General features: G+C 46.3%; 1 protein-coding gene across 1 annotated transcript in view; it reads left to right on the forward strand.

Annotated features, from left to right (window-relative positions):
* Nucleotides 1–5,997: 5,997 nt before the first annotated feature.
* GNB5 (G protein subunit beta 5) overlaps nt 5,998–26,757 on the forward strand; it is a 34,983-nt gene continuing 14,223 nt past the window's right edge. The window contains exons 1-2 of the mRNA XM_080934012.1: nt 5,998–6,221; nt 24,256–24,392. Of these exons, the coding sequence (XP_080790138.1) occupies nt 6,110–6,221; nt 24,256–24,392 (249 nt within the window). The 5' untranslated portion in view covers nt 5,998–6,109. The remainder of the gene's footprint in view (nt 6,222–24,255; nt 24,393–26,757) is intronic.

Consider the following 26,757-nt stretch of genomic DNA (forward strand, 5'->3'; position numbering starts at 1 on the left):
CTCTCATCCCCCAAGGATGAGCTCTTACTGGTCTTGTATGTTCTGGCCACTCCTATAATGGTACCATGTGGACACTTTGTCCTTACACAGGAATAAATTCATCATCCTGCAGTGAGAATCGGGGCCAAATCTTCATTATTGCTAAATAACAAGCCTGCTCTGTGGACACTGCTCTGTTGGCCTGCTCATCCCTTGATGGGCATTTAAATTGTTTCCCTTGTTTATCTAACAACGATGCTGCTTTCAATACTCATATGTTTTTAATGCCAGGGACCTAAGCACTCCACCAATGGAACTACAGCCCCAGCCTCACCTCACAATTTTTTCCCGGCATTTATTCTTGACTCTGTGTGTATAGGTGTAGACATGAGCAAACACACGGAGGACAGGAGACAGCTCTTGGGATCAGTTCTCTCCTTCCATAGTGTGGATTCTGGAGTTCACACTCAGGTTGTCAGCCTTGGCAGCAGGCATCTCTCTCACTCACTAAGCCATCTCCGCAGCCCTGCCACGGCCCAATTGTTCAAGCTGGTTATGCCCATGAAGGCATTACATGAGAACATGGGGTGTGAACAGGTCCGGGGCCTGCAGTTACAGGGCACAGACTCAGCTATTTTCACATCCTTCTGTTCCCAGTTATTTATGATGAACATTATAAGCACCTTGTATGACTTGGAATTTAGACTAAGAAAAACAGTATTGTCTCCATTCAAACTTGGAACGTTAACAATTTTTTCAATGTCTTTTTTCCCCCATTTCCTGTAAACCATCCCCCAATACACACACACACACACACACACGTGCACACACACACACACACACACCTATTCCATCATGGCCTTTGTCCCTGGAGATGCTCAGCTTTCATTACAGTCTTGAGACTCTCTTCCTCTTAGAACATAATCTCTTCCTCTGGTTCATCTCCCTGCATTTCTCTCCCTGACCTATTTCTGGTAGAACAAATCCAAGCATGATGCACTTGAAGGATGTTGCTCCCTAATGCTATTACCCGATGGCTCTGCTTGACCTTGGGACCAGCAGCAGCCACAGCAGGGCTGGAGAGTAGGAGACATTTACCAAGCCCCAAGCTCTGCTGGCCACATCCTTCCGTGTTGTGTGTGTGTTCATGAATGTGTGCTTGTGTGTTCAAGAGTGAATGTGTGTGTTCATGGGTACATGGGTGTGTGTCTGCATGTGTCTGTGTGTTCATGAATATGTGCTTGTGTGTTCATAGGAACATGTGTGTGTGAATTCCCATGTGTACATATTCGTTGGGAACATTTATGTTTATGAATATGTGAGTGTGTGTTCATAGGTGAATGGGTGTGTGTTTTCATGGGTTTGTGTATTGTGTTCAAGGGTACAAGTTTTCATGAGTACATGTGTGTATGTTCATAAGAGCATGTGTATGTGTGCATGGTCCTAGGTATATATGTGTGCATTCATAGGTATCTGTGTGCTCATGGGTACATAGGTGTGTTTGTGAATACACGTGTGTATACATAAACGTGGATATCTTTATGCATCCTTCCTTAGATACCATCTACCTGTTTTGAAATAGGATCTCTCTCTGGCCAATGAGCACCCAGAGGTCTACCTGTGTCTGCATCTCCAGCTAGTTCTGAGGTAACACTGATTACCTCAGAGTACTGCGCCATCCTGGCTTTTTGGCTTGGATTCTGGGATTGAAATGAGGCATGCTTACACAGAAAGTGCTTTACTGACAGAGCCATCATCCCAGCCGCCTTCCGTGCTGTGACTCGTTCTTCATGACAAGCCTCACAGCAAACGGTGATATCTCTGTGAGGCGTGTTATAATCCACGTTCAGCCTCTCTCTGACTGAAAGCTCTATTGAATTCCTCTGTTCTCTCAGCTTCCACATGGATGTCTGCCTCCCTATAAAGAGATGGCGGAAGCTCCAGCCACGCCCTCTGTATCAGTCAGGATATGGTCTCTTGTGTCCCTAAGTGCCTCCTTCTATCCCTTGTCACCTCTTATTTAGATATTGCGCAAGCCAACCCTTCACCAAACTCCACAGTTTCTAGTTCCTTCTCTGGCCCTGTGGTGATGTCTGAATAACACTCTCCTCCCAAGTATCCCCAAGGTCACTCCCCCCAAAACGCACCTCTCTCAAAGTCCCCTTTGCTGACGTGATTAATTCAGTACTCCATATGCTCAGGGCGATTACCTTGAATCTTAAGGTGGGGCTCTCTGGAGCAGCTGTGAGATCAGCAGGATTGAGCCGGCTGCTCCCTGTTAACCTCCCAGTCTACCATGTCCCAGCCCAAAAGAAACCTAAGCCACATTCCAGTCACCATCCCTTCAAGCCCCACGTCCTCGTCTTCCCTATGCTTGCTCCAAGGCTGTCCATGGCAGAGTCTTAGCCTTCTGTCTATCTGACTATACTGTTCCTGTAGCAACGGGCAGGAGCCCTGGGTGTCAGCCGCCATGTTTAACAGACACAAACGTGCACTTTGTAGAAAGCCAGTGTCACTCAAATGGCCTTTTCCTCTGAATGGACTCAGGCCCATTTTTTGACTCTTGTCATTAATCTCAGATTTTACACCAAAGGGAGGAACATTTGTTTCAAAATGGCTCTCCTAGCACACACAAAACCCCGAGTTCCACTCTTAGCACTGTATAAGCCAGGTCTCATGATGCATGCCTTTAACCTCAGCACTCTGGAACTGGAGGAAGGAGGACCGAGATGTTTAAGAATCCCCTCTGATACTTAACAAGTTTGAGGCCTGGGCTGGGCTATGTGAAACCATGTATCAAAAACAAGAAAGGGCTGGCAAGATTGTTTAGTGGGCAAAGGACCCTGACATCAAGGCCCCTGATGACCTGAAATCTATTCCAATTCTCTCAAACTGTCCTCTGTCCTATGAGAGTGTGTGCACATGCGCATCAATAAAGATGTATAAAAATAAAAATAAAAGAGAAAATGTTAAGAAATTAACAGTACTGTGCACTACAGTGGTTTTTATGGCGCTCCAAGGATTCATTGTAAGCATGATTTTGTAAGGGTATAGGCAAAGCCACGTGTCCTTCAGAAAGCTGCTGTCCGATGCTTTCTTGTTGGTGAAATGGGCTGTATGTGCAGGAAGCCAGGGGCCAGCACGTGCTGTGAGCTCTGCCCACTCGTGGAGGCAGGAAGACAAACAGGCTCGGGTCTCCGGATGCACTCACCGCCCTTCTCCGCCCTGTTCTTCCTTCTCTGTTCTTTAGCCTCACCTCAGCCAAGATGTGTGATCAGACCTTCCTGGTTAATGTGTTTGGCTCATGTGACAAATGCTTCAAACAAAGAGCCCTAAGGCCAGTTTTCAAGAAATCTCAACAACTCAACTACTGCTCCACGTGTGCAGAGATTGTGAGTTCCATTTTCATTTCGTTTTTGTTCTTTTAAGTTCCTTGCCTTAAAGTGATGTCTAACCAAGCCTGTGGCTGACGAGTTACATCGAGTAGATGTGTAGGATGAGTTCCCAGGCTCCAGGAAGACTCTGGTGTCTGCCTGAGATCCTGGCCTGCATGCTATCCTAAGCAGTAGGGGCACACGCTGTCACTAATCTCCAGAGGCCTATTTTCCCACCGCCGAGAGAGAAATGCTAACAGATTTGTGCCTGAGGCTCTGTGAGGGTCATGTAAGGTCATGGCGAGGTGTCTAAAACACTCCTAAGAAGCCATTATTCCTGGGGCTAGTGAATTTTGCTTCTGTCTCCTCCCAGCCTGCCTATTGAGCCACCAAGCTAGAAGAAATTCTTGTAGATAAACAGCCCCAGGAGACCTGTCCAAGTTCCCTGTCTTAGCTGTTTGGATGGCCTGGCCAATCTTGTCCAGCCTAAGCAGAGAGCAAAACTAAACTCCAGAGCTGAACAGAAATCCTGACTTCTTTTTCATCTATCTATCTATCTATCTATCTATCTATCTATCTATCTATCTATCTATCTACCTATCTATTTATTATAAGTACACTGTGGCTGTCTTCAGATACCAGAAGAGGGCATCGGATCCCATTACAGATGGTTGTGAGCTACCATGTTGGGATTTGAACTCGGGACCTCTGGGAGAGCAGTCAGTGCTCTAACCACTGAGCCATCTCTCCAGCCCGACTTCTTTTTTCAAAGTACATCATATTTTGTCCTTGCCGAAGTTCTCTATCCCAGGCTTCAGATCATCACAAAAAAGAAAAAAAAAATTATTCAGCCCTGGGAATCAGTCCGTTTTAGATCCACCAGACTGTGCTCAAATCCATGGCTCCGGATAGCTCCCATCTGGTAATAGGTGGTATTGCACCCTTTCCTGATAACCCAACAGGAGTGAGCCCTGAACACATGTGGTATACAGACAGACAGACGGACAAAACATCCATATACATAAAATAAAAATAAATAATTGCATCTTTAGATTTTTAATTAACATGTGTTTATTTTATGTCTATGAGAGCTTGGCCTGCATATATGTCTGTGAACCATGGGCAAGCCTGGTGTCAACAGAGCCAGAACAGGGCATTGAATTCCCTGGAGCTCGAATTATGAAGAGTTGTGAGCCACCACACGGTGCTGGGAATAAAAACGGGGTCCCCTGGAAGAATGTCAAGTGTTTTTAACTGCAGGGACATCGCCCCAACCCTTTGCTCTCTGTGTGTGTGCGCTTATATGCATACACACTTACATGTATGTAGCCTGGTTTGTCCATTTACTAAGCAAGCACAAGCTTAGCATTTCCATAAGCCAGTGTTCTGCTAAATTCTGAGGATAAAACGATCGTGATTTGGACATGGCAGGGCACTTTAGAGGATTTCTGGGCCAGCCTGCTCTACAAAAGAAGCCAGGGCTATAAAGAGACACATATAGACAGAGCGGGGGTGGGGGTGGGGGGACACAGAGAGAGGCAGAGACAGAGACAAAGACAGACAGAGGCATAGGGAATAAAGATGGGTGTGGATAACCCTCTGTTGAAGAGAAAGGAGTCGCGGCTGGCAGAGAAGTCTCCTCCACGGCGTCTAATTCTCAGACAAGCCCTGGGATGCAGATGCTAGAAAATAAGACTTTTCCAGATAAGGAATTGGAGGCTCCCAGAATCTCACCTAGAAGACAGCTATGTGTGCATTAATACAAATTCCTTCTCAGACTGAGAAGGCCCAAAACAGATACACACACGCGTGCACACACACCCAACACCCCCGAAGGAGCAGACCAGCACTGGAGACTGCTTCTGCGGTGTTCTGTCCCGAATTTTCGAACTGGATCCTCCTTTCCATCATAGAGGTCACAGAGGAAAGGGGGGAGGCCTAAGTGAGAACCTATTGGTGATGCTGAACTGCGCAGGTCCACATCCCGCCTTCCTGTCGTCCTGGGAGTGTGACAGAGTGCTCATAGCCCCTTTGTCCCTACTCTGCATCTGTAGCTTGGAGGTGGGGTGGGAGGTAGACGTGTCTGAGATTCCTATCACAGTGACTCGGGTGATCATTAAAAGAGTCACCAAGGAACCTAGCCCAGGGAAGTGTAGTTGGAGAGGAGCTTTTGACATCAGATTGTCAAGTTCAATAAAACATAAGCAAACCTTCATTCCAGAGGAAAGGATGCCCCTGACCCCAGCTGGGTGTGCCACTGACCCATGCTTTTGTTGTCTTAACCCAGAACCCGGGCAGTCGGAACTCATTTTTAAAAGAATGTTTCAACTAGGCAGGCGTATGAAGCCTCCTGTCCCCAAGTCCCCAGGTTGCCAAGGGCTCGACGGTGTGGCTTGATTTCACTAAGCTCCCCTGGAGCCAGGAGACCAGAGTTGGGGCCATAGCTTGGTCTCTGAGTTTATTCCAGCTTCCCACCCTCACCCACCCCTACTCCCGCCCCCACTCCCATCCCACACCCCCATTCCCCTCCACTGTCCCACCTCCGAGCATCGCCCCGCCCGGTTCTCAGGGAGGGAGCGGTGGGCGGAGCCAGCGGAGTCTGTCACCGCAGCGGTCGCGTCACTGCCGAGGGGGCGGGCCCGGGGTGGCGTTCGGGGTCACGGAGGCTGCTGCTGCGCCCGCCCTCCCGTCGGGTCCCCGCGTCGACTCACGATCTCCCACTTTGCGTTTCTCTCCCGGCTGCATCCCGAACGAAGATGGCAACCGATGGGCTGCACGAGAACGAGACGCTGGCGTCGCTGAAGAGCGAGGCCGAGAGCCTCAAGGGCAAGCTAGAGGAGGAGCGGGCAAAGCTGCATGACGTGGAGCGTGAGTGCGAGCAGAGGGTGGAAGGGAAGCTCTCGGCAGGAGTGGACCAAACTCTCCGAGGGGCTGGCGGACCCGCGTGGGACCGGTTCCAGCATCCCTGGGGGGAGGATGCGGAGCCCCTCCCGGGGGTGGGTGGAGAGGCGCAGACAGCAGGTGCAGGCGAGGAGAGACCGCTCTACTGTTCCTCGTTGGGCTTCTCTGTCCCTGTCAGGTCCGTCCTCTGCGTGGATTTCGAAGCTCTCTTTCCCATCTCTCCACTGCCCTTGGGGGCAGGGAGCTGGATGGCGGAGGGAAGCAGATGTGCTTTCTGCATCCGCCAGCTCGGCTGGTGTAGGCCCTTTTAGAAGCATTTGGATGCTGCGGCTGACATAAAAGAGCTAACCGGGTACAGATAAACTTGCCAGTGTGCCCGCATCCCAGGGACTCTCGGCCAGAGGAACGACCCCTTTCTCAGAGCTCTGAGTGGGGACCCCGTTTGGTCACCTTCCCTTACTGAGCAAGGCCTGCCAGCGCCCAAACCTTACACAGTTCTGTGTGCCCCGCCCCGGCCTCCACGCGTGCCCTTCCTCACCTTCCTAATAGGCCTCTCAGCCTTTTGAGTTCCATTTAGAGAAGGGAACTGGGGTTCAGTGTGAGGCCTTTAGTGTTTAATTTCTTTGAAACTTGCTGGAAGTACAGAGCCCTGGTTGTCTTCTCCCAGGATCTTAAGTTAGGAAGGGGCAGCAAGCTCCTATGTGGCTTAGGAATAAATGTGTTCAGATGTAAGTAGTTAAATTGGTGGGTTTTGGTAACACGATCAGGTCTAGTGCAGCGACTTGGTGCTTTGAGGGACGCAGGCCTTTCCGTGTCTTACTTAGATCGTTGGCATTTATTTACCCAGTGACCCCAAGATGACTGCCACCGCTCCAAACATTTCCCCCTGTATCCAAAGCAGGAAGAAGGGAGAATGTGAACACTGGGCTCTTTTCCTTCTTAGGAAGGAAGCAAAACATTTTCCAGAATTCCTCTCCTCCCAACATTTCTATTTATACTTCACAGGCCATGTAATCTTGGCCAGGGAGTCTGCAAAAGGGGGAGCCAGGCTTAGCACACTGCACCCTAAAATGAGGAGAAGTGAGAAGTAGGTATCAGCTGCATGACCTTCTCAGAGCCTTGTGTGCTACAGGTAGATGAAACCACTTCAAGGGTGGTATCAGTGCTCGGACTTCTCCATCTGACCGCTTAGCCTCGTGGCTTGAAGTCCTACTCAGATGGCCCTTGTGACATAAGCCCCCCACTCTAGCACAGCCCTGCAGCCCACACAGGGAGATGTCCTGCCTTCTCCCCATCCCTTGTCCTTAGCTCTACCCTGGCAACTGTAAGATGTGCCGCAGATCTGTAGCGCCCTCTGTCCCGCCCACCTATCACTCCCTCACAGAGAACAGAAGGTGAAGGTGAGAGACCTGTTTATAGGTCTGAGTTCCTAGATGCAACCCGCGGCCCCTGCACACCTGCCCGCTTCTGCAAAGGTCAGCTTCTTCCCACCCTCATCTCAGGATTCCCCTCTCCTCATCTTTAATTTTCCCTCCATCTCTCCATCTTGGCCTCTCTCTGAAAACACACACACACACACACACACACACACACACACACACACATCTCTATCTTTTACGCACACAGTTTGCCAGCCCCTAGTGTGTCCGCCTCTGCTTGACCCTTAAAGATGCTGCAGTGAACAAAGCAAGAATATTCCCTCGGAAGTCCTTGGTCCAAAGGAGGGAGTCGGGCATTCAGTGGGTAAAATAAGATGTGGGTTAGACGTGCGCTCTGGATAGAAGAGCGGGGTGAGGAGGTGAGAAATGAGCGGTGGGGGAGACCTGGAGTGGCTCCTGGAAAGGACCTTTGGATGCAGACTCCTTACCTGTGTTAAGGACAGGCTGTCCCAGGAAAGAGCATTTGAAACAAAACAGCAGTGCAAAGCTGGCTCAGGGGAGCATTGCTGTAGTGAGGCGAAGCTGAGGCAGGGGGATGTTTTTACTATACTTGGGAGAAGGTGTCTGGAGGGGGATAAACAGAGGTAGAGAAGAAGGTGGGGTTACAATGGGAGTATTGGAGTATGGTGGGACGCAGCGGGGCCTTGGGTGCTATGTGTGTGTGCCTGCCTATGTGTGTACATATGTGTGTGTGTGTATGCATGTGTACATGTGTGTAAATGTGCACGTGTGTGGGGGGGGGTGGAGAGAGAGAAAGAGAGCGCTGAGGTAAATCTCGGTTTCACTCTTCAGAATGCTGTTCACCTTGGATGTTTATAAACAGGTCTCTCGTTTTACCTGGGCCAAGCAGGTAGCCAGGCTGGGGAACGCCCCCATCTCTGCCTCCCTAGATTGGAATGACAAGCATGAGCCACTACAGCCAACCTGACTGACACTCAGATCCTGATTCCTGTGCCATCGCCCTAGCCCCAGGACTCTGGATCTCACTGCCCCAGTGACACGTTTGTCTTTAGTTTTCTAAACCACTTCTCAGTTTTCTGTTTGTGTGTGTGCATTCCCACAGAACACGGAAGGCTGATTGGCCCTATTAAAACAAAGTCAAATTTCTTTTAAAACTTTCCGGGGCAGGGGCAGCGAGATGGCTCAACAGGTTGTGGTCAACGTCTGAGGACCCTAGTTGTCTCCCTTGGACCCACATAAAAGAAAGAGACAGACAGCTTTGAGTTGTCTTCTGAGGTTCACATATGACGTGTGAATAAGTAGATGAATACATGTAATTTTAAAAGAAATTTCAAGGTGAACGAAAAATCGGTTATGAGTCATAGCTCAGTTGGTAGAAGACTTGCCTAGAATGTAAAGGTTCGGGTCCCATTCTCTGCGCCACATAAACCTGGTGCAGGCTTACAACCCCAGCCCTTGGGAGGTTGAGGCAGCAGAAGGTTAAGGTTATCCTCTTACTACATAATGGGTTTGAGGCCAGCCTGGGTTACATGAGACCCTATTTAAAAACAAACAAACAGAGAAGTAAGAAGTAAATATTTTTAAGTCAGGTCAACAGTTGGAGATGAGAAACCGGAAGGGATCGGTCCTGATCTAGACTCTGTCCTCAGTTCTGTAACGTTAACATTCAGACCAGGGTCTCACGCTGTAAACTTCACTCCCCAGTCAGACCCTTGGCCAGCATGAAACGCCTGAAGTCGCTCATGTGGCTTATATGACAGGGAGTCAGCCTACCTGGGTTGCACAACCAGGAGCTCCTGTCTCCCAGTGTCCTGCAGAGTTCCTTCTCCCTGGAGCCTCCCACCCCTCTCTGCAGGTAATCCACCGCCACAGCCTGGAAGGACAGCCTGCCTTCATGTCACAATCTCACAGTCACAGCGTCCTGTTGGCTTCCTATTCACACCATGCTACCCAGACTTCCACAGTCTGAGGACTGTTATGTTAGTTGAGACTGTCGGAAGCCTAACTTCTGACTGGGTGCCTGAGTGAGAGGGTTCAGAGGCTCCAGGGAGAGTCATTCCCTACACCCACAGTCTGAGGATGCTGTGGTCCTCACCCTGTGTTCTCAGTACCTAGAGCAGTGGTCCTCAACCTCCCTCATGCCCTTCAACACCGTTTCTCATTTGTGCTAACCCCAACCATAAAATTATTTCACTGCTGTTTCATAACTGTGATTTTGCCACTGTTACGAATCTTAATGTAAACATCTTTTTTTTTCATTTCTCATTATTTTATTGAAAGAAAATAAGTTATATACAGGAGAGTTTAAACATGGTTGATTTGTGCCTTTAAGGCGTTCCTGAGAACACTCACTGAGCCTGTGTTTGTAAGGCCCTGGTTTTCATATTAATATCAATATAAACACTAAAACAAGAAGAAAAGAAGGGGAAAGATGTATTACTGTGTTCTTAGAGTCATTAATATCATTTAGACATCAAGAGTGCATTGTTTCGTTACTACTTGTCACTAATGATACATCTTCTTATTGATTTCACAACATATAGAGCACAAGTAAGGCACATGGGAAGGGAGTAGTGATTCAGGACTCTTCATCATGAGAATGTGCTGGTTTGTCATTTTTTATTTTTATTTTATTTTTTTTATTATTTCTTACCGCTTTATTTTTTAAGAGGGATACATTTACAGATTTTTAAAGGCATTTTGGCATAACATTATATGAATAATTTTGTCCGTACTTAATTTTTTTAGAGGTTTGATAGCATGCATAGAAATTCCACTATTACCATAAGCATGAAGTACATGTAGGACAGAACATAACATGAAAACAGATTTCTTGTTGGGTATAGATTAAGCATAATGATCTGTGAATACCAAAAGTTGCCACAAGGTTATTATCTTAGTTCTTGGATTAGTAATGATTTGAGGTCCAGGTGTACCACACTCTGAGAGGGTGATATACATTTATTTTTTTCTTCCTAAGAAGGACTGAGGCTTTCTTTTTCTTTCTTTCTTTCTTTTTTTTTTTTTTTTTTTTTTTTTTTTTTTTTTTTTTTTTTTTTTTTTTGGCCTTTGTTTTTCTTGAGCTTCATATAGTCTGTGAGTTGTTTCTGGGGTGTTCAGACCTTTCTGGGGTTAGTATCCAATTATCAGTGACTGCATATTATGTCTGTTCTTTTGTGACTGGGTTACCTCACTCAGGATGATATTCTCTAGATGCATCCATTTTCTTAAGAATTTGATAAAGTCATTGTTTCTGATAGCTGAGTAGTATTCCATTGTGTAAATATACCACAATTTTACTGAAGGACATCTGGGTTCTTTCCAGCTTCTGGCTATTATAAATAGGGCTGCTATGAACATTGTGGTGCATGTGTCTTTGTTGTATGTTGGAGCGTTTCTGGGGTATATGCCCAGAAGTGGGATAACTGGGTCTTCAGGTAGTACTATGTCCATTTTTCTGAGGAATCGCCAGACTGATTTCCAGAGTGGTTGTACCAGTTTACAACCCCACCAACAGTGGAAAAGTGTTCCTCTGTCTCCACATCCTCGCCAGCATCTGCTGTCATCTGAATTTTTGATCTTAGCCATTCTGACTGGTGTGAGGTAGAATCTCAGGGTTGTTTTGATTTGCATTTCCCTGATGACTAAGGATGTTGAGCACTTCCTTAGATGCTTCTCAGCCATTTGATATTCCTCAATTGAGAACTTTTTGTTTAGCTCTGTACCCCATTTTTTAATAGGATTGTTTGATTCTCTGGTGTCTAACTTCTTGAGTTCTTTGTACACCTTGGATATTAGGCCTCTATCTGATGTGGAGTTGGTAAAGATCTTTTCCCAATCTGTTGGCTGCTGTTTTGTTTTCTTGGCAGTGTCCTTAGCCTTACAGAAACTTTGCAATCTCATTAAGTCCCATTTGTCAATATTTGACCTTAGAGCACAAGCCATTGGTGTTCTGTTCAGGAAATTTTCTCCTGTGCCTATGTGTTCTAAGGTTTTCCCTACTTTCTCTTCTAATAGTTTCAGTGTATCTGGTTTAATGTGGAGATCTTTGATCCACTTGCACTTGAGCTTTGTACAAGGAGATAAGAAAAGGTCTATTTTCATTCTTCTGCATGCTGAGTGCCAGTTGAATCAACACCATTTGTTAAAGAGGCTGTACTTTTTCCATTGAATGTTTACAGCTCCTTTGTCAAAAATCAAGTGGCCATGTATGTGAGGGTTCATCTTCTATTCTATTCCATTGATCCACATGCCTATCTCTGTACCAGTACCATGTAGTTTTTAACACAATTGCCTTGTAATATAGCTTGAGGTCAGGGATGGTGATTCCCGCAGATGTTTTCTTGTTGTTGAAGATGGATTTGGCTATTCTAGGTCTTTTGTTATTCCAGATGAAACTGCATATTGCTCTTTCCAACTCTATAAATAATTGGATTGGAATTTTGATGGGGATTGCATTGAATCTGTAGATTGCTTTTGGTAAGATGGCCATTTTTACAATGTTAATCCTTCCAATCCATGAGCATGGGAGATTTTTCCATTTTCTGAGATCTTCCTCAACTTCCTTCTTCAGAGTTTTGAAGTTCTTGTCATATAGGTCCTTCACTTGCTTAGTTAGAGTCACACCAAGGTATTTCATATTGTTTGTGACTACTGTGAAGGGTATCTTTTCCCTAATTTCTTTCTCCGCATGTTTGTTCTTTGAGTAGAGGAAGGCTACTGATTTGTTTGGGTTAATTTTATATCCAGCCACTTTGCTGAACTTGTTTATCAGCTGTAGAAATTCTCTGGTGGAATTTTTTGGGTCACTTACATACACTATCATGTCATCTGCAAACAGTGATATTTTTACTTCTTCCTTTCCAATTTGTATCCCTTTGATTTCCTTTTGCTGTCTAATTGCTCCGGCCAGGACTTCCAGTACTATGTTGAATAGGTAGGGGGAGAGTGGGCAGCCTTGTCTAGTTCCTGATTTTAGTGGGATTGCTTCAAGTTTCTCACCGTTAAGTTTGATGTTGGCTATTGGTTTGCTGTATATTGCTTTTATTATGTTTAGGTATGGGCCTTGGATTCCTGTTCTTTCCAAGACTTTTAACATGAAGGGGTGTTGAATTTTGTCAAATGCTTTCTCAGCATCTAGTAAGATGACCATGTGGTTTTTTTCTTTGAGTTTGTTTATATGGTGGATTATGTTGATGGATTTCCGTATATTAAACCATTCCTGCATCCTAGGGATGAAGCCTACTTGATAATGGTGAATGATCGTTTTGATGTGTTCTTGAATTCGGTTTACAAGGATTTTGTTGAGCATTTTTGCATCAATGTTCAGGAGTGAGATTGGTCTGAAGTTCTCTTTCCTTGTATGGTCTTTGTGTGGTTTATGAACTAGAGTTATTGTGGCCTTGAAAAATGAGTTAGGTAGTGTTCCATCTGACTCTATTTTGTGGAATAGTTTGGAGAGTATCCGTATTAGGTCGTCAATAAATTTCTGATAGAATTCTGTACTGAACCCATCTGGACCTGGGCTTCTTTTGGTTGGGGGGCTTTTGATGACTGCTTCTATTTCTTTAGGTGTTATGGGATTATTTAGATGGTTTACCTGGTCCTGGTTTAACTTTAGTGTCTGGTATCTGTCTAGGAATTCATCTATTTCTTCCAGATTTTCCAGCTTTGTTGAGTAAAGGTTTTTGTAGTAGGATCTGATGATTTTTTTGAATTTCCTCAGTTTCAGTTGTTATGTCTCCACGTTACTTTCTGATTTTGTTAATTTGGATACTCTCTCTTTGCCCTCTAGTTAGTCTGGCTAAGGGTTTATCAATCTTGTTAATTTTCTTAAAGAACCAGCTCTTGGTTTTGTTGATTCTTTGAATGGTTCTTTTTGTTTCTATTTGGTCGATTTCTGCTCTGAAATTGATTATTTCTTGCCATCTACTCCTCTTGGGTGTATCTGCTTCCTTTTGTTCTAGAGCTTTCAACTGTGCTGTCAAGTTGCTAGTGTATGCTCTCTCCAGTTTCTTTTTGGAAGCACTCAGAGCTATGAGTTTTCCTCTCAGTACTGCTTTCATTGCATCCCATAGGTTTGGGTATGTTGTGTTTTTATTTTCATTAAATTCTAGGAAATCCTTAATTTATTTCTTTATTTCTTCTCTGACCATGCTATCATTTAATAGAGCATTGTTTAGTTTCCATGTATATATGGACTTTTTGTTGTCTTTGTTGTTATTAAAGATCAGCCTTAGTCCATAGTGATCTGAAAGGATGCATGGGAGTATTTCAATCTTCTTATAACTATTGAGGCTTGTTTTGTGACCAATCATATGGTCAATTTTGGAGAAGGTGCCGTGAGGTGCTGAGAAGAAGGTGTATTCGTTTGTTTTAGGATGAAATGTTCTGTAGATGTCTATTAATTCCAATTGGTTTATAACCTCTGCTAGTTTCACTGTGTCCTTGTTCAGTTTCTGCTTCCATGATCTGTTCATTGATGAGAGTGGGGTGTTGAGATCTTCCACTATTATTGTGTGGGGTACAATGTATTTTTTGAGCTTTAGTAGGATTTCTTTTATGAATATGGGTGCTCTTGTATTTGGAGCATATATGTTAAGGATTGAGAATTCCTCCTGATAAATTTTCCCTGTAATGAGTAAAAAGTGTCCTTCCTTATCCTTTTTGATAACTTTTGGTTGAAAATCTACTTTATTCAATATTAGAATGGCTACTCCAGCTTGTTTCTTGGGGCCATTTGCTTACAAGGTTTTTTCCCATCCTTTTACTCTGAGGTAGTGTCTGTCTTTGTCTCTGAGATGAGTTTCCTGTATGCAGCAAAATGCTGGATTCTGTTTATGTATCCAGTCTGATGGCCTATGTCTTTTTATTGGAGAATTGAGTCCATTTACGTTAACAGATATTAAGAAATAGTGGTTGCTGTTTTCTGTTATTTTTGCTTTTAGAGGTAGAATTGTGTCTGTGTGTCTTTCTTCTTTTGGTTTTCTTGCTTAGGTATTTTCTTGTTTTTCCTAGGATGTAGTTTCCCTCCTTGTATTGGGTTTTCCACCTATAATTTGTTGTAGTGCTGGATTTGTGGTCAGATATTGTGTAAATTTAGTTTTCTCCTGGATTATCTTGGTCTCTCCATTTATGGTGATTGAGAGTTTTGCTGGGTATAGCAGCCTGGGCTGACACTTGTGTTCTCTTAGGGTCTGCATGATGTCTGTCCAGGATCTTCTAGCTTTCATAGTCTCTGTTGAGAAGTCGGGTGTGATTCTGATTGGTCTGCCTTTATATGTTACATGACCTTTTTCCCTTACTGCTTTTAGTATTCTTTTTTTTGCTTTGGACACTTGGCATTTTGACTATTATGTGTTGGGAAGAATTTCTTTTCTGGTCCACTCTATTTGGAGTTCTGAAGGCTTTTTTTATGCTCATGGTCATCTCATTCTTAAGGGTAGGGAAGTTTTCTTCTACGATTTTGTTGAAGATATGTACTGTGCCTATTAGTTGATATTCTTCACCCTCTTCTATTCCTATTATCCTTAGGTTTGGTCTTCTCATTGTATCCTGGATCTCCTGGACATTTTGGGTTAGGAGCTTTTTGGCTTTTGCATCTTCTCTGACTGTTTTGTCTATGTTTTCAATGTTGTCTTTGGCCCCTGAGATTCTTTCTTCCATCTCTTGTAGTCTGTTGGAGATGCTTGCATCTGTGACTCCTGATTTCCTTTTTAGGTTTTCTATCTCCAGGGTTGTCTCTTTTAGTGTTTTCTTTATTGTTTCCATTTCCATTTTGAATTCTTTCTTCAATTCCTTCATCTCTTTGGTTCTGTTTTCCTCTAGTTCTTTGATTTCTTTGAGTGTTTTTCGTATTTCCTCTTTAAAAGCTTCTATTTCTTTATGGTTTTCCTCCTGTTCTTGTTTAAGTGAGTTATTCATGCTCTTTTCAAAGGTCTCTATCATCATCTTGAGATATGATTTCAGGTCTGAATCTTCTTTTTCTGGAGTGTTTGGCATTCCGCTGTTTGCTGTGATGGGAGAGCTGGGTTCTGGTGTTGCCAGGTTGTCTTAATTTCCATTGTGTAAGTTCTTTAGATGTCCTCTTGCCATTTTGTTGTCTGTGATTATACGTCGTCTTGTTGTCAGTGATTGGTTTCTGTCTCTCCCGTGTACCTGACCTGTGTCCCTGGATCTCCGGCTCTTTTAGCTGGCAAATGGCTTGAGTGTTGCAGGGGCCTTCCAGGTAGACACTATGGCAGAGTTCCTGCTCCCCTGGACCAACCAGAGGGCCACACCTACTGCACATTAGGCCTACTCCTCTCTGCACCCCGGCTACTCACAGCACAGTCTCACTAGGCCTGTGTCCCTGGATCTCTGCTGTTCCCAGTGGCAAATGGCCTGAGCGATTGGTCTGCACGAGATTGCTTTCTGGGCCTAATGTAAACATCTTGATACGCAAGCCCTGCCCAAAGGCCTTTAAAGGGTCATAGCCCACAGGTTGAGTACCCTGGCTCACAGCCCTCAGTATTCCAACCACAGCTTCGGACATTACCCTCTCTGACTTACTCCATTGTCTCCTAGGAAACGGACCCTCAGAATTGCACCTGGTCCACACAGGTCATGGTCCCATCTCAAAATCTTTAACATACTCCAATCCACAAAGGCCCTTTTGCCACCTAAGGTGACATCTTCAGTTTCTAAGAATGTGAGCTTCATCAGAAGCCATGGGTTCAGTGTGTCAATGGCCCTTAGATTAGGAACAATCTCATTCTCCAGCCTCAGACTCCAGATGCAAAGAACATTCTTCTGCCCTTATTCTGAGACTCAGGCTGGCCTTGCCAAAGTGGCTGGAGGAGAGCAAGGAGGGTTTCTGGTACAGGTCACCCCTCTTCCTGTTTCACTGTGTTCTAGAGAGCAGAGGATTTTCTTATTAAAATAGCAAAATGAATAAAGGCCAATTATTGGATGGTATGTTCACTGTGGTCTAGTCGGCACAGAATGTCTATAAAGATTCACAGTTCTCTCCAGAGGGCTCTGGGATGTGGAGATGCTTCTCTTTAAGACCCATGCCTACACGCACCTTCGGGGGGGGGGGGTGAGGTCTGGGATGGTGTGAAGACAATGGGAGGAAGGAAGACCCAGATCAACCTTACAGTCTCAGAGTCAGTGAGGAATGCTTTGGAAGGCGGGCTGACAGAAAGAGCTGGCAGGTCGCGGAACCCTGGGCTGGGGGAGCTTTATACAGGCCCCCAGCTCCTCTGAGGCAGCTAATTAATTCTGTTAAAAAGCAAAACTAAATAAGCAAATTTATGTAAAGTCCCAGTGTGCAAATCCAGACTCCATTTGGGTTAATCAGAGGATTTGCCAGTCAGGACTGGCTAATGACTTTTCTGTTCTAAGTGTGCTTTTGTGAAAGGTTTTGCCCTCAAACTGCCTATGATTAGAGCTCTGTACTAATCTGATCTCATAGCTTAGGGGGAAATCTAGGCAAAGCCACACTCTCGTTAGGCCTGAAGCATGTGTGCCCTTAGTGTTCCTGCTACCCAGGCTAAGAGGAAGCTGATGTGCCGGCAGATGGCCTCCTGCCTGCTGCTCCACTCTCTCATACCTGGAGAGGGAGCAGAAAGCCAGCCTGACTTTCATTTCCTGTCGCCTTCCTTCTCCTGTCCGTCGATTAGAGCATGCTCACTAGGAGCAGTGTTCCTAATGGATCTTCAAAGTATCCCAGGTCACTGCGGAGGGTGTGGGGGGGTAGATAATGGGAAGGAGGTGAATCATCTCAGTCCCCCACCTCCAGGCACCTCTTTTTAGCTTTTGCTATAGCTCATGGTTTGCTTTATGTCTATAATTTTGTAAACACTCTTGAGATTGTATTAAATGTGTTTGAGACACACTTTACATTTAACCCAACAGTTCCTCCTACTACGTACAGGAGAAACTATTCAGGGGAGAAAGCAGAGAGACGGGATCTCATGTATCCCATTGTGGTCTCCAGCTAGGCTATGTAGCTGAGGTTTGCCTTGAACTAAGGGACGCTAATGCCTTCACCTCCCAAATGCCAGGATTCTAGGTGTGCACCCCCCATGGTCAGTTATTCAGTGTCACCTGAAGGCTGAGAGACGGTTGGTCTTCCAGACTGAGGAATTATTCTCACCGTACCAGCTACATGACCCTAATACTTGCGTCGCAAGGAAGGCAGCAGAGGCTCAAAGGAAGCTGCCTGCTTCCGTGATGAAAATGATGGCCCAGCATTGGTCTTGTCCTTCCCTGAGTGATAAGGGTGCCAGTGTGCCTCACTGGCCTTCCCCCTGACGGGTGTAGCTAGCCTTGGAACCCAGCCATTCTCTCTGGTGATTTCATAGCCTAGGCTTTTGCATGGCCTAGACCATGTCTAGTAAGATATTGACTCCAAGAAAAAGCAGAGGGACACTTCTGCAGCTAAAACAGAAGTCTGAAAACCACTGTTCTGGGCACATGTCCAATATTCACAGATCTCAACTTCCATGCAGCTAGGACTGGCCATCATCTTCAGCCCTACTGACCCGGAGCTCAGCACAGACTCTGGTCACAGAAGGAACTGAGGGTGTGTGCACTGCGGCACTCTGGTCTAACTTTCCGTAACCAGTCAGAAGTTAAGCTAGGACCAGGTAGTCTCTTAACTAACCCCGAGACTCACTAATCTGGCTAACTCCCATATGGGAATCTGTCACGCGCCCATGCTTCCCACCGCTAGGAACAGGCGTGCAACAAAACAAACTCTTCTGCGGATAACCTTTATTGAACAGCACTTTGAGCAGGGGCTTCATGAGCAGGAAACTTGTCTCTGAGTCGGGGACTCCCTACCGGGTTCTACTGTCTAGACGGCCTCTCACGCGCGGTCCCCCAAGAACGATCTCTCTGTCCAGTCTCTGTCCACGAGGGACCTCCCGCAATCACTATTACCGAGTCTCTCTCCACGTGGGATCTCCCGCAACCTCTCCTATCGGGCTTCTCTCCACGTGGTATCTCTCCGCCATCCCTCCACGTGGTCTCTCTCTCTCCGTCTTCCTCTTCTTCTCACGTGGGGGAGAAAATGCACTGCTATACATGCCTAGGAGACTTGTCTTGCTACCTGATTGGTGCATCCTCCTGTAGCTCAATCACGTGCCCCGGGGGTGGGCTGTGACTTATGTGGTGCATGCGCATTAAGTCTCTTGGCTGGGCAACAGCTGTTTGCTGAGTTCTCGGCGGGAAGCCGGCACCATGTTTGGGTGCAGCACAAACGGCTCCCTACAGGAATCCATGGTTAGGGTGTCCCCAGTGCCTGAATGCCAGCCTCCTTGATTTTCTGAAGACTCACAGTCACGTTGCATAAAGTTGATCCTACTCTTGAAGTGTGTGAACCTGTTCTCAAGGGTTGACGTGAGTGTACATAAAGCCCTCAGTCCTCTGAGCTTTGGCTTCCTTACTTATAGGACTAGATCTTTAAGACTGGGTCCTCAACTGGCAGTGGTGCACACACCTTTAATCCCAGAATTTGGGAGGCAGAGGCAGATCTCTGAGTTTGAGCCAGACTGGTCTATAGAGTGAGTTCCAAGAAAGCCAAAGCTACAGAGAAACCCTGTCTCAAAAAACAAAACAGAGAGAGAGAGAGAGAGAGAGAGAGAGAGAGAGAGAGAGAGAAGGGGACACTGGAGAGATGGCTCAGTGGTTAGGAGCACTGGCTGCTCTTCTAGAGGTCCTGAGTTCAATTCCCAGCAACCACATGGTGCCTCACAACCATCAGTAATGAGATCTGATGCCTTCTTCTGTCATGCAGGCAGACATGGAAATAGAGCACTCATATAAAATACTTAAATAAATCTATCTTTTTTTAATTAAAAAAAAAAAAAACCCTAAGTCCTCAAACTGTTGTATAAAGTCTTTCCTCCATACACAATTCAACAAATGGGTGATAGTGTCCAAATACATCAAAAGTCTTGGTATATGTGATGGTATGTCTGAAGGAGGGAGGGAGGAGGGAGGGAGGAGGGAGGGAAGGAGGGAGGAAGAAAGAGAGGTTCCCACCTCTGTTCTTACACCTCCTTTACATTCAGGCTCTCATGGCCTGCCAGCAAGGAATTCATAGCACCGTGTGGCTCTCTGACCTCATGTGACAGTCTCAACAGAGTGCTTGGTACCTGCGTGTTGCCCGGTCTGATGGTTCCAGGCTGTGAGCCTCCCAAGAGCAGTGACAGCCTTATTCTTCTAAGGAAGTTGAACATTTCCATCTTCCTCTCAAAGCCCCAGCCAGGGCGTCGAGTTCTGACTAGGCTGGTTCCTGAATATTCAGCACTTTTAAGATGCACCGGCCTCAGCTGAGCAGGAAGGCAGTGAAGGGAGTAGACGCCATGGGCATGGCTCAGGGAACAGACTCCTTTGCATCAGCTTCTAGGCTGCTACAGTCACATCAGACTTAGAGGGATCTCAGGACCATGGCACAGCAAATGCCGTGGTCTCTGCAGAGAGTTCTGCCAAAGAGCAGAGTCCCCTAACGGGGTTCTTCCCCCAGAGTCATCACTATGCCACACTGCAGCCAAGGACAACCACAAAAAGACAGATGTGTCACTCAGATGACAGTATACCAGCAGGCCACTCACTGCCAGCAGAGAACTTCTTCAGGCGTACAAACATTACAGCACTCTGCTCTCCGAGATGAGTTCCTCTTCTCGGATTACATCACACCTCTGGACTCTGGTTTCCTCAGCTGAGAATGCCCACTGGGAGCCCCTCCATAGATTAATTCTCTGCATACAGATGCCACACCCTACAGCAGTGCAGCCTCCCATCCTCTGGAGAAGCTGTGTACCGTTACCTCTAGTCTAGCAGGTGTCCCCTCCGTGCTGGACTTCAGTAGTTAGCAAGAGGGACTGGAAATGGATCAAGGCATCAAGAGGACAAATGACTTGCTGGGTGGCTCTTGTAGCCAAGACTTTTGGTTCCCACAGGTGACTCAAGCAGAACACAGGGCTGTCTTCCTGAAGCTTAACCCGCCAGCCGCGTTTCCTACCCGGTTAGCATTCCTACTGTCGAAACCAGCGTGTTCCTCACTTCTTTTAAAATTAAATATATCATGTTCTGGAGAGACAGTCTGTAAGAAGGCAAAGGAGAAATCCTACCTGCCCCAGTCCCACAAATACATATTTAGCTCTTTTCCAATTTTTTTATTTCCTGATATTTAATTTTTTGTAATTCTTTAATTCAGTGCTTGTAAGATTTGGCAGATAGAAGCAGGATGGAGTGGGTTGGGAGTGAATCCGTGTGGGAGGGGGAGACATGAAGAGAAAAGATAATTGATGGTTGAGATGTGTTAAAATTAGAGTTATGTAACGAGGGCCCTCCTTTAGTTGGTGAGACATATTGGGTTTTCTTTTCTTCTCTTCTCTCTCTCTCTCTCTCTCTCTCTCTCTCTCTCTCTCTCTCTCAGGAATGTTGAAAAGCCAGGCTTCCCCAGATGCTGAAACAATAGAAGCTGAAATAACATGGACATGGGGTTTCAATGTAAATGGCTCAGGGGTCAAGAGCACTGGCTGCTCTTCCAGAGGCTCTCTATCAGTTCCTGCCACCCACAGCTCACCAGTTCGTAACTCCAGCGCCACCAGATCCGACTCCTTCTTCTGGCCTCTGAGGATGCACATACATATATACACGGGCAGACACTCGTACACATAAAATAAAAATAGATAAATCTTTTAAAGGCATTAAATAGGGCATGCTCCCTAACGGTGGGAGCTTGTGCAAAAGGCCTGTCCGAATTCAGAAAACTGAGTCTGTCCCTTAGCTTTTGTCAGTATACCTTGTGAGGACTGTGTCTGCAGGGGGTGGTGGTGAGCTGTCTGTGGAATAATCACTCAGCATTTCTAGGCCCTGCAGCATGAGCACCGAGCTCTGACACAGCGTTTTGTAATGTACAAGAGCTTTTACCACTGAGGTTTTCTGTCCTTGAGTATTTGCACTTTGTGTTCTTTTGGGGCCTGGTCGTCATTATAAAACTCTGGCTAGCTTCAAACTCAGAGATGCACCTGCCTTGGCCTCCTGAGTGCTGGCGATACAGATGTGCACCACATTCACACGGCTTGGTTACAGCTGTGCACCACACTCACATGGCTGGGTTACAGATGTGCACCACACTCACACCGCTTGGTTACAGCTGTGCACCACACTCACACAGCTGGGTTACAGATGTGCACCTCCACACTCACACAGCTGGGTTACAGCTGTGCACCACACTCACACAGCTGGGTTACAGATGTGCACCTCCACACTCACACAGCTGGGTTACAGCTGTGCACCACACTCACACAGCTGGGTTACAGATGTGCACCACACTCACACGGCTGGATTACAGCTGTGCACCACACTCACATGGCTGGGTTACAGATGTGTACCTCCACACTCACATTGCTGGGTTACAGCTGTGCACCACACTCATACAGCTGGGTTACAGATGTACACCACACTCACACGGCTGGATTACAGCTGTGCACCACACTCACACAGCTGGGTTACAGATGTGCACCACACTCACATGGCTGGGTTACAGATGTGCACCTTCACACTCACATGGCTGGGTTACAGCTGTGCACCACACTCACACAGTTTGGTTACAGCTGTGCACCACACTCACACGACTGGATAATGATGGATGATGTGACTCCCACACCCTCCCCACACACACACTAACTGCTCGGGGAGCAGAGGCCTGGGTGAGGCTGAGTTGGTAGAATGCTTGCCTCCTTGTATACGTCATCATATAAACCATGCATGGGAGCACATGTCTGTCATCCCAGCACTGGGGAGGTGGAGGCAGGAGCATCAGAGAAGTTCAAGGCCATCTTCAGCCACCTAGCAAGTTTAAGGCCTGCCTGGGTTAAGTGAGAGACTCTTTGTCAAGGACTGTTCCCAAAAAGTTTGAGGAGCAGTACCCTATTTAGTCTCATCATCCATCCCCAAACGTTATCTTCATGATGGAAGTCGGGATGGCATCTGACAGGTCACCTTCGCCAGGTAGTCAAAGTCACCATCAGCAGAAGAGGGGCGGGTGCTAGAGCATTTGCTTCTAGTCAGTTGTCTCCCTGTGGGGTTCCTGACAAGTGTTTCTGGGCAGAACCTCATCATGAATGAGCACCAGACGGTGACTGAAGGGCCAAAAGGGTGCTCTGAATGACCTCAAAGTTACCTTTATCAGACCGCTCTTTGGCCTCAGAGTTGAAGTAAGAGCACAGGAGAGGAGGCAAGGAAGATGTTTGTGAGGGGCACAGTTGTCATGGCCCTGGCTCCCAGCTACAGGGTAGAAGTCCGCCGTCAGCTTACCCATGAAAGAAACAGCTCAGTACCTCTCCCTGCCCACTGTTCAAAAACCAGGCCTTCCCTGGGCTGTTCCCTAACTCCCCTGATTGCTAAAAGGCCCACCCTGGTTCAGCCTCTAACCAGGAAGAGCGTGGTACCCCTCAGCTGCCTACCAGGGAGGGAAGTCCCTGAACCCTGCAGAGCTCCATCTCCCATCAGCTTCATGATAGAGCTTCCTCCTGTCAGTGCTTGACCAGCCCGAGCCACGCCCCTCTAAACCCATGAGCAAAGAACACAGGTCCCAGCCCCGGGGAGGCTGCTGTGAGGAGCTCTGATGTCACGGGCAGGTTCTATCCAGACTTTTAGGACGGTGTTGATTTCTGTGGACTTGGAGTTCTTCCGCAATCTCACACGTGCATCGCTGGCCCAGTACTTGCTTGTGGATTCCTGCAGCTCCCAGCATGCCCCAGGCCTTTGCGAGGGACAGTTAGGTACATACAGTTAAGTTTACTGCCAGGCAGCAAGTTTTTATAAAGTCGGCTCCCCTTGTGAGGAGAAAGGGGGGTAGAGGCTGGATATAGTTCAGTCAGTAAAATGCTTGCCATGAAAATACTAAGACCTGAGTTCAATCCTCAACACCCCATAATAATGCCTGGTGTGGCATCATGTGCACATCTAACCCCTCTAGTGGAGAGGCAGAGACAGGAGGGTACATAGCCAGCCCCCCTATTCTAACTGGAAAATTCTAGACTGAGTAAGAGACCCTGTCTCAGAGACGTTATCTCTGAGGATGCTATCTGAAGTTGTCTTCTGGAATTATTATATGTACGCATGCACAAACACACACACACACATACATACACACACACAAGCATACACACACACACACACACACACACACACACACAGCCCACTCTCCCAAAAGAAATAAAAGATAAAATCCTCCTGGCCCAGCCTGGCTCCCTGCAACTTGTATAAACTTGTATTATCCAGAGAGTCTGTGTGAGTCTTCAAATCTGCTGTCACACGGAGACAGCGACATATTCTATTGTTGGCTTTGCCCATCTCTGCGCCAGGGGGAAAGTAGACTGCCTTAGAAAGATGAGGCAGTCTTGCTAGTCTTGCGACATGCAGGAATACTTTGAGAACTATCAGGTCTTGAGTACAAAAGAGAGCCCCTTTCTGCCTTACAAGAAAGCTCTGTATGCCCTAAGAGTAAGAAGAGGATAAAAGCCCTCTGGGGAGACAATGGCTTTTCTGCTCCTGCTGGGCCCTGGATACCAGAACTGATTGTGGTCTTGTCCTTGCAGTACACCAGGTGGCCGAGCGGGTGGAGGCCCTGGGCCAGTTTGTCATGAAGACCAGAAGGACCCTCAAAGGCCACGGGAACAAAGTCTTGTGCATGGATTGGTGCAAAGACAAGCGGAGGATCGTGAGCTCCTCACAGGTACGGCACGCATGGCTACCACACTGCCCTTGCTGGGCAGTCAGTGTATTTCTGATCACACAGCTGAGGAAGAGCCTGTCTACAGGACCCTGGCTCCTCCTTATGACTTTGCTTGCTCTCCTGTGACGGGAGTTAACAAAGAATTCTTCTGCAGTGTTGAAGGTAAATTCAGTGTTAGCGTCCTTGTCTGACGTACACTGCGCCTTGGGACAGACCCCCCAGCACTGTACATAAAGGTGCTCTGCACCCTGGAAAATGTCCCTCATCTCGAATGAGTGATAGAGGAGCCACTGTGGAGTGTGTCTGGCTCCTTTGATGAAGCAGACAAGGTCATTTCTCTCTATGATCGTACAAGGTTTCATTTGTGAATGAACCCATTTTTAAAAGCCTCTTCCAACCTCCAGGGGAACGTATGATTGAAATTCCACTAATGTTTTTTTTTTTCTTTTAATATAACAGTGGGTTTTTTTGGGATTTTTATTCTTGGTTTTTAGTTTTTGTCTGTTTTGTTGTTGTTGTTTCTTTTGAACATTGTCTCACTGTGTAGTTCTCTCTGGCCAGGAAACTGCTACGTAGATTAGGCTTTCTTTGAACTTACAGAGATCCACCTGCCTCCTGTCTCCCGAGTGCTGGGAGTAAAAGTGTGCACCACTGTGCCAGTAGTTTACTGATTGCTATTGTGTTTAATAAGAAGACATTTAGCATTGTTTAAAATGTATAATTTCCGGCATGGCTTATGCAGTTAATCTTTATGTCTTATGTGGTCATTGTGGATTGCTGCATAACACATCACCCCAAAACGGAGATAAAAGATTTAGCTCTGAGGTCCAGCACTTGCCTGGCAAAGCCCTGGGTTCCCTGCCCGGCACTGAAATAAATTACCCCCAAATTAGGCAGCCTAGCACAAGACATCAGATATGAACAGCCGAGCACCAGTTTTTGCTCTACTATGAGGTTACTAAAGATGCAGGTGTGGCCACAGTTGGCTGACTGTGTGACTGGGGTGCCCACTCTCTCTGATGCCTTGCTCACGTGGCTATAGGCTGGTGCCTTTGTTTCTTGCCACACGAACTTTTCCATGGTTTCTGCCCACAACCTGGTAACTGACCTCTCTTATAACAGGTGACCCAAGAGAGAGAACAGAAGCAGAGCCATGTTCTTTTGTAAGCTAGCCTTGGAACTGGTCACACACACACACACACACACACACACACACACACACACACACACGTAAGTAAAAAGGAAAATAAAATCTTTTTTGAAATATGCATGATCTAGACAGTGTCTTTCTGGTTCAGACAAGTGTTATTAATTTGCTGTGTGATCTTCAGATCTAACATGCCATGCTGTGCTTGCTTTTGATTTTTTATCTATAATAAATAAATATCCATTTACCACCCATATATATTAAAAACACCTAAGAGTAAAACACAGGGTTTTTTTTTTTTTTTTTTTTGACTCCTCTGTTTCAACAACCATCTTAATTAAATTCTATTACTGTTCAGTTTATCATTAGACAAGCTTTGTTTTATAGGCTAAACTGTTCTCATACTTGCAATCCTCCTGCTTCAGCCTCTCAGGTCCTGAGACTGTGGGCCTATGTCACCATGCCCAATTTACAGTTTTAAACACTTCTGTCTAGTCTTAGTTTTGTAACGTGGTTGCTATTCAGCTATTTGACTTTTCAATCTTTGGGAGCACCGAAACTGTCAGGGATTTTCTGTCACTTGCACACCTCCTTTTTAACTGGCTGGCCTCTTTTGTGCCTCTCCTGTTGGAGGAGCTCTGAGGCAGGACCACATGGGCACTTCTGTGCGTCCCTCTCTTCTCCAGAGTGGTAGGGGGGATGTTCATGGAAGTGTGGGATGAAGGTTTGTCTCAGTTAGAGCTTCTACCGCTGTGAAGAGACTCCATGACCACAGCAAGTCTTATAAAGGAAAACATTTAACTGGGGCTGGCTTATAGTTCAGAGGTTTAGTCCATTACTGAAATGACAGAAAGCATGGCAGCACGCAGGCAGACATGGTGCTGGAAAAAGAGCTGAGAGTTCTACGTTTGGACCCATAGGCAGAAGGAGACTATGTCCCATACTTGCCAGACTTGAGTTTTAAGACTTTAAAGCCCTCCCCCAGTGGCATACTTCTCCAACAAGGCTATACCTACTCCAACAAGGCCACACCCACTCCATCAAGGTCACACCTCCTAATAGACACTCCCTAAAGGACCAAGCATTCGCACACATGAGTCTATGGGGCCATTCAAACCACCACAAGACTGGAAACATCGAAGATTCTGGAACAATCTGTAGATTACCAGTAATCTTTTCCCTTTAACTAAGGAGATTACTCACCCCAGTGAGTGGGAA

Source organism: Micromys minutus, assembly GCF_963924665.1.
Source record: "Micromys minutus genome assembly, chromosome: 21".
NCBI lineage: Eukaryota > Metazoa > Chordata > Mammalia > Rodentia > Muridae > Micromys > Micromys minutus.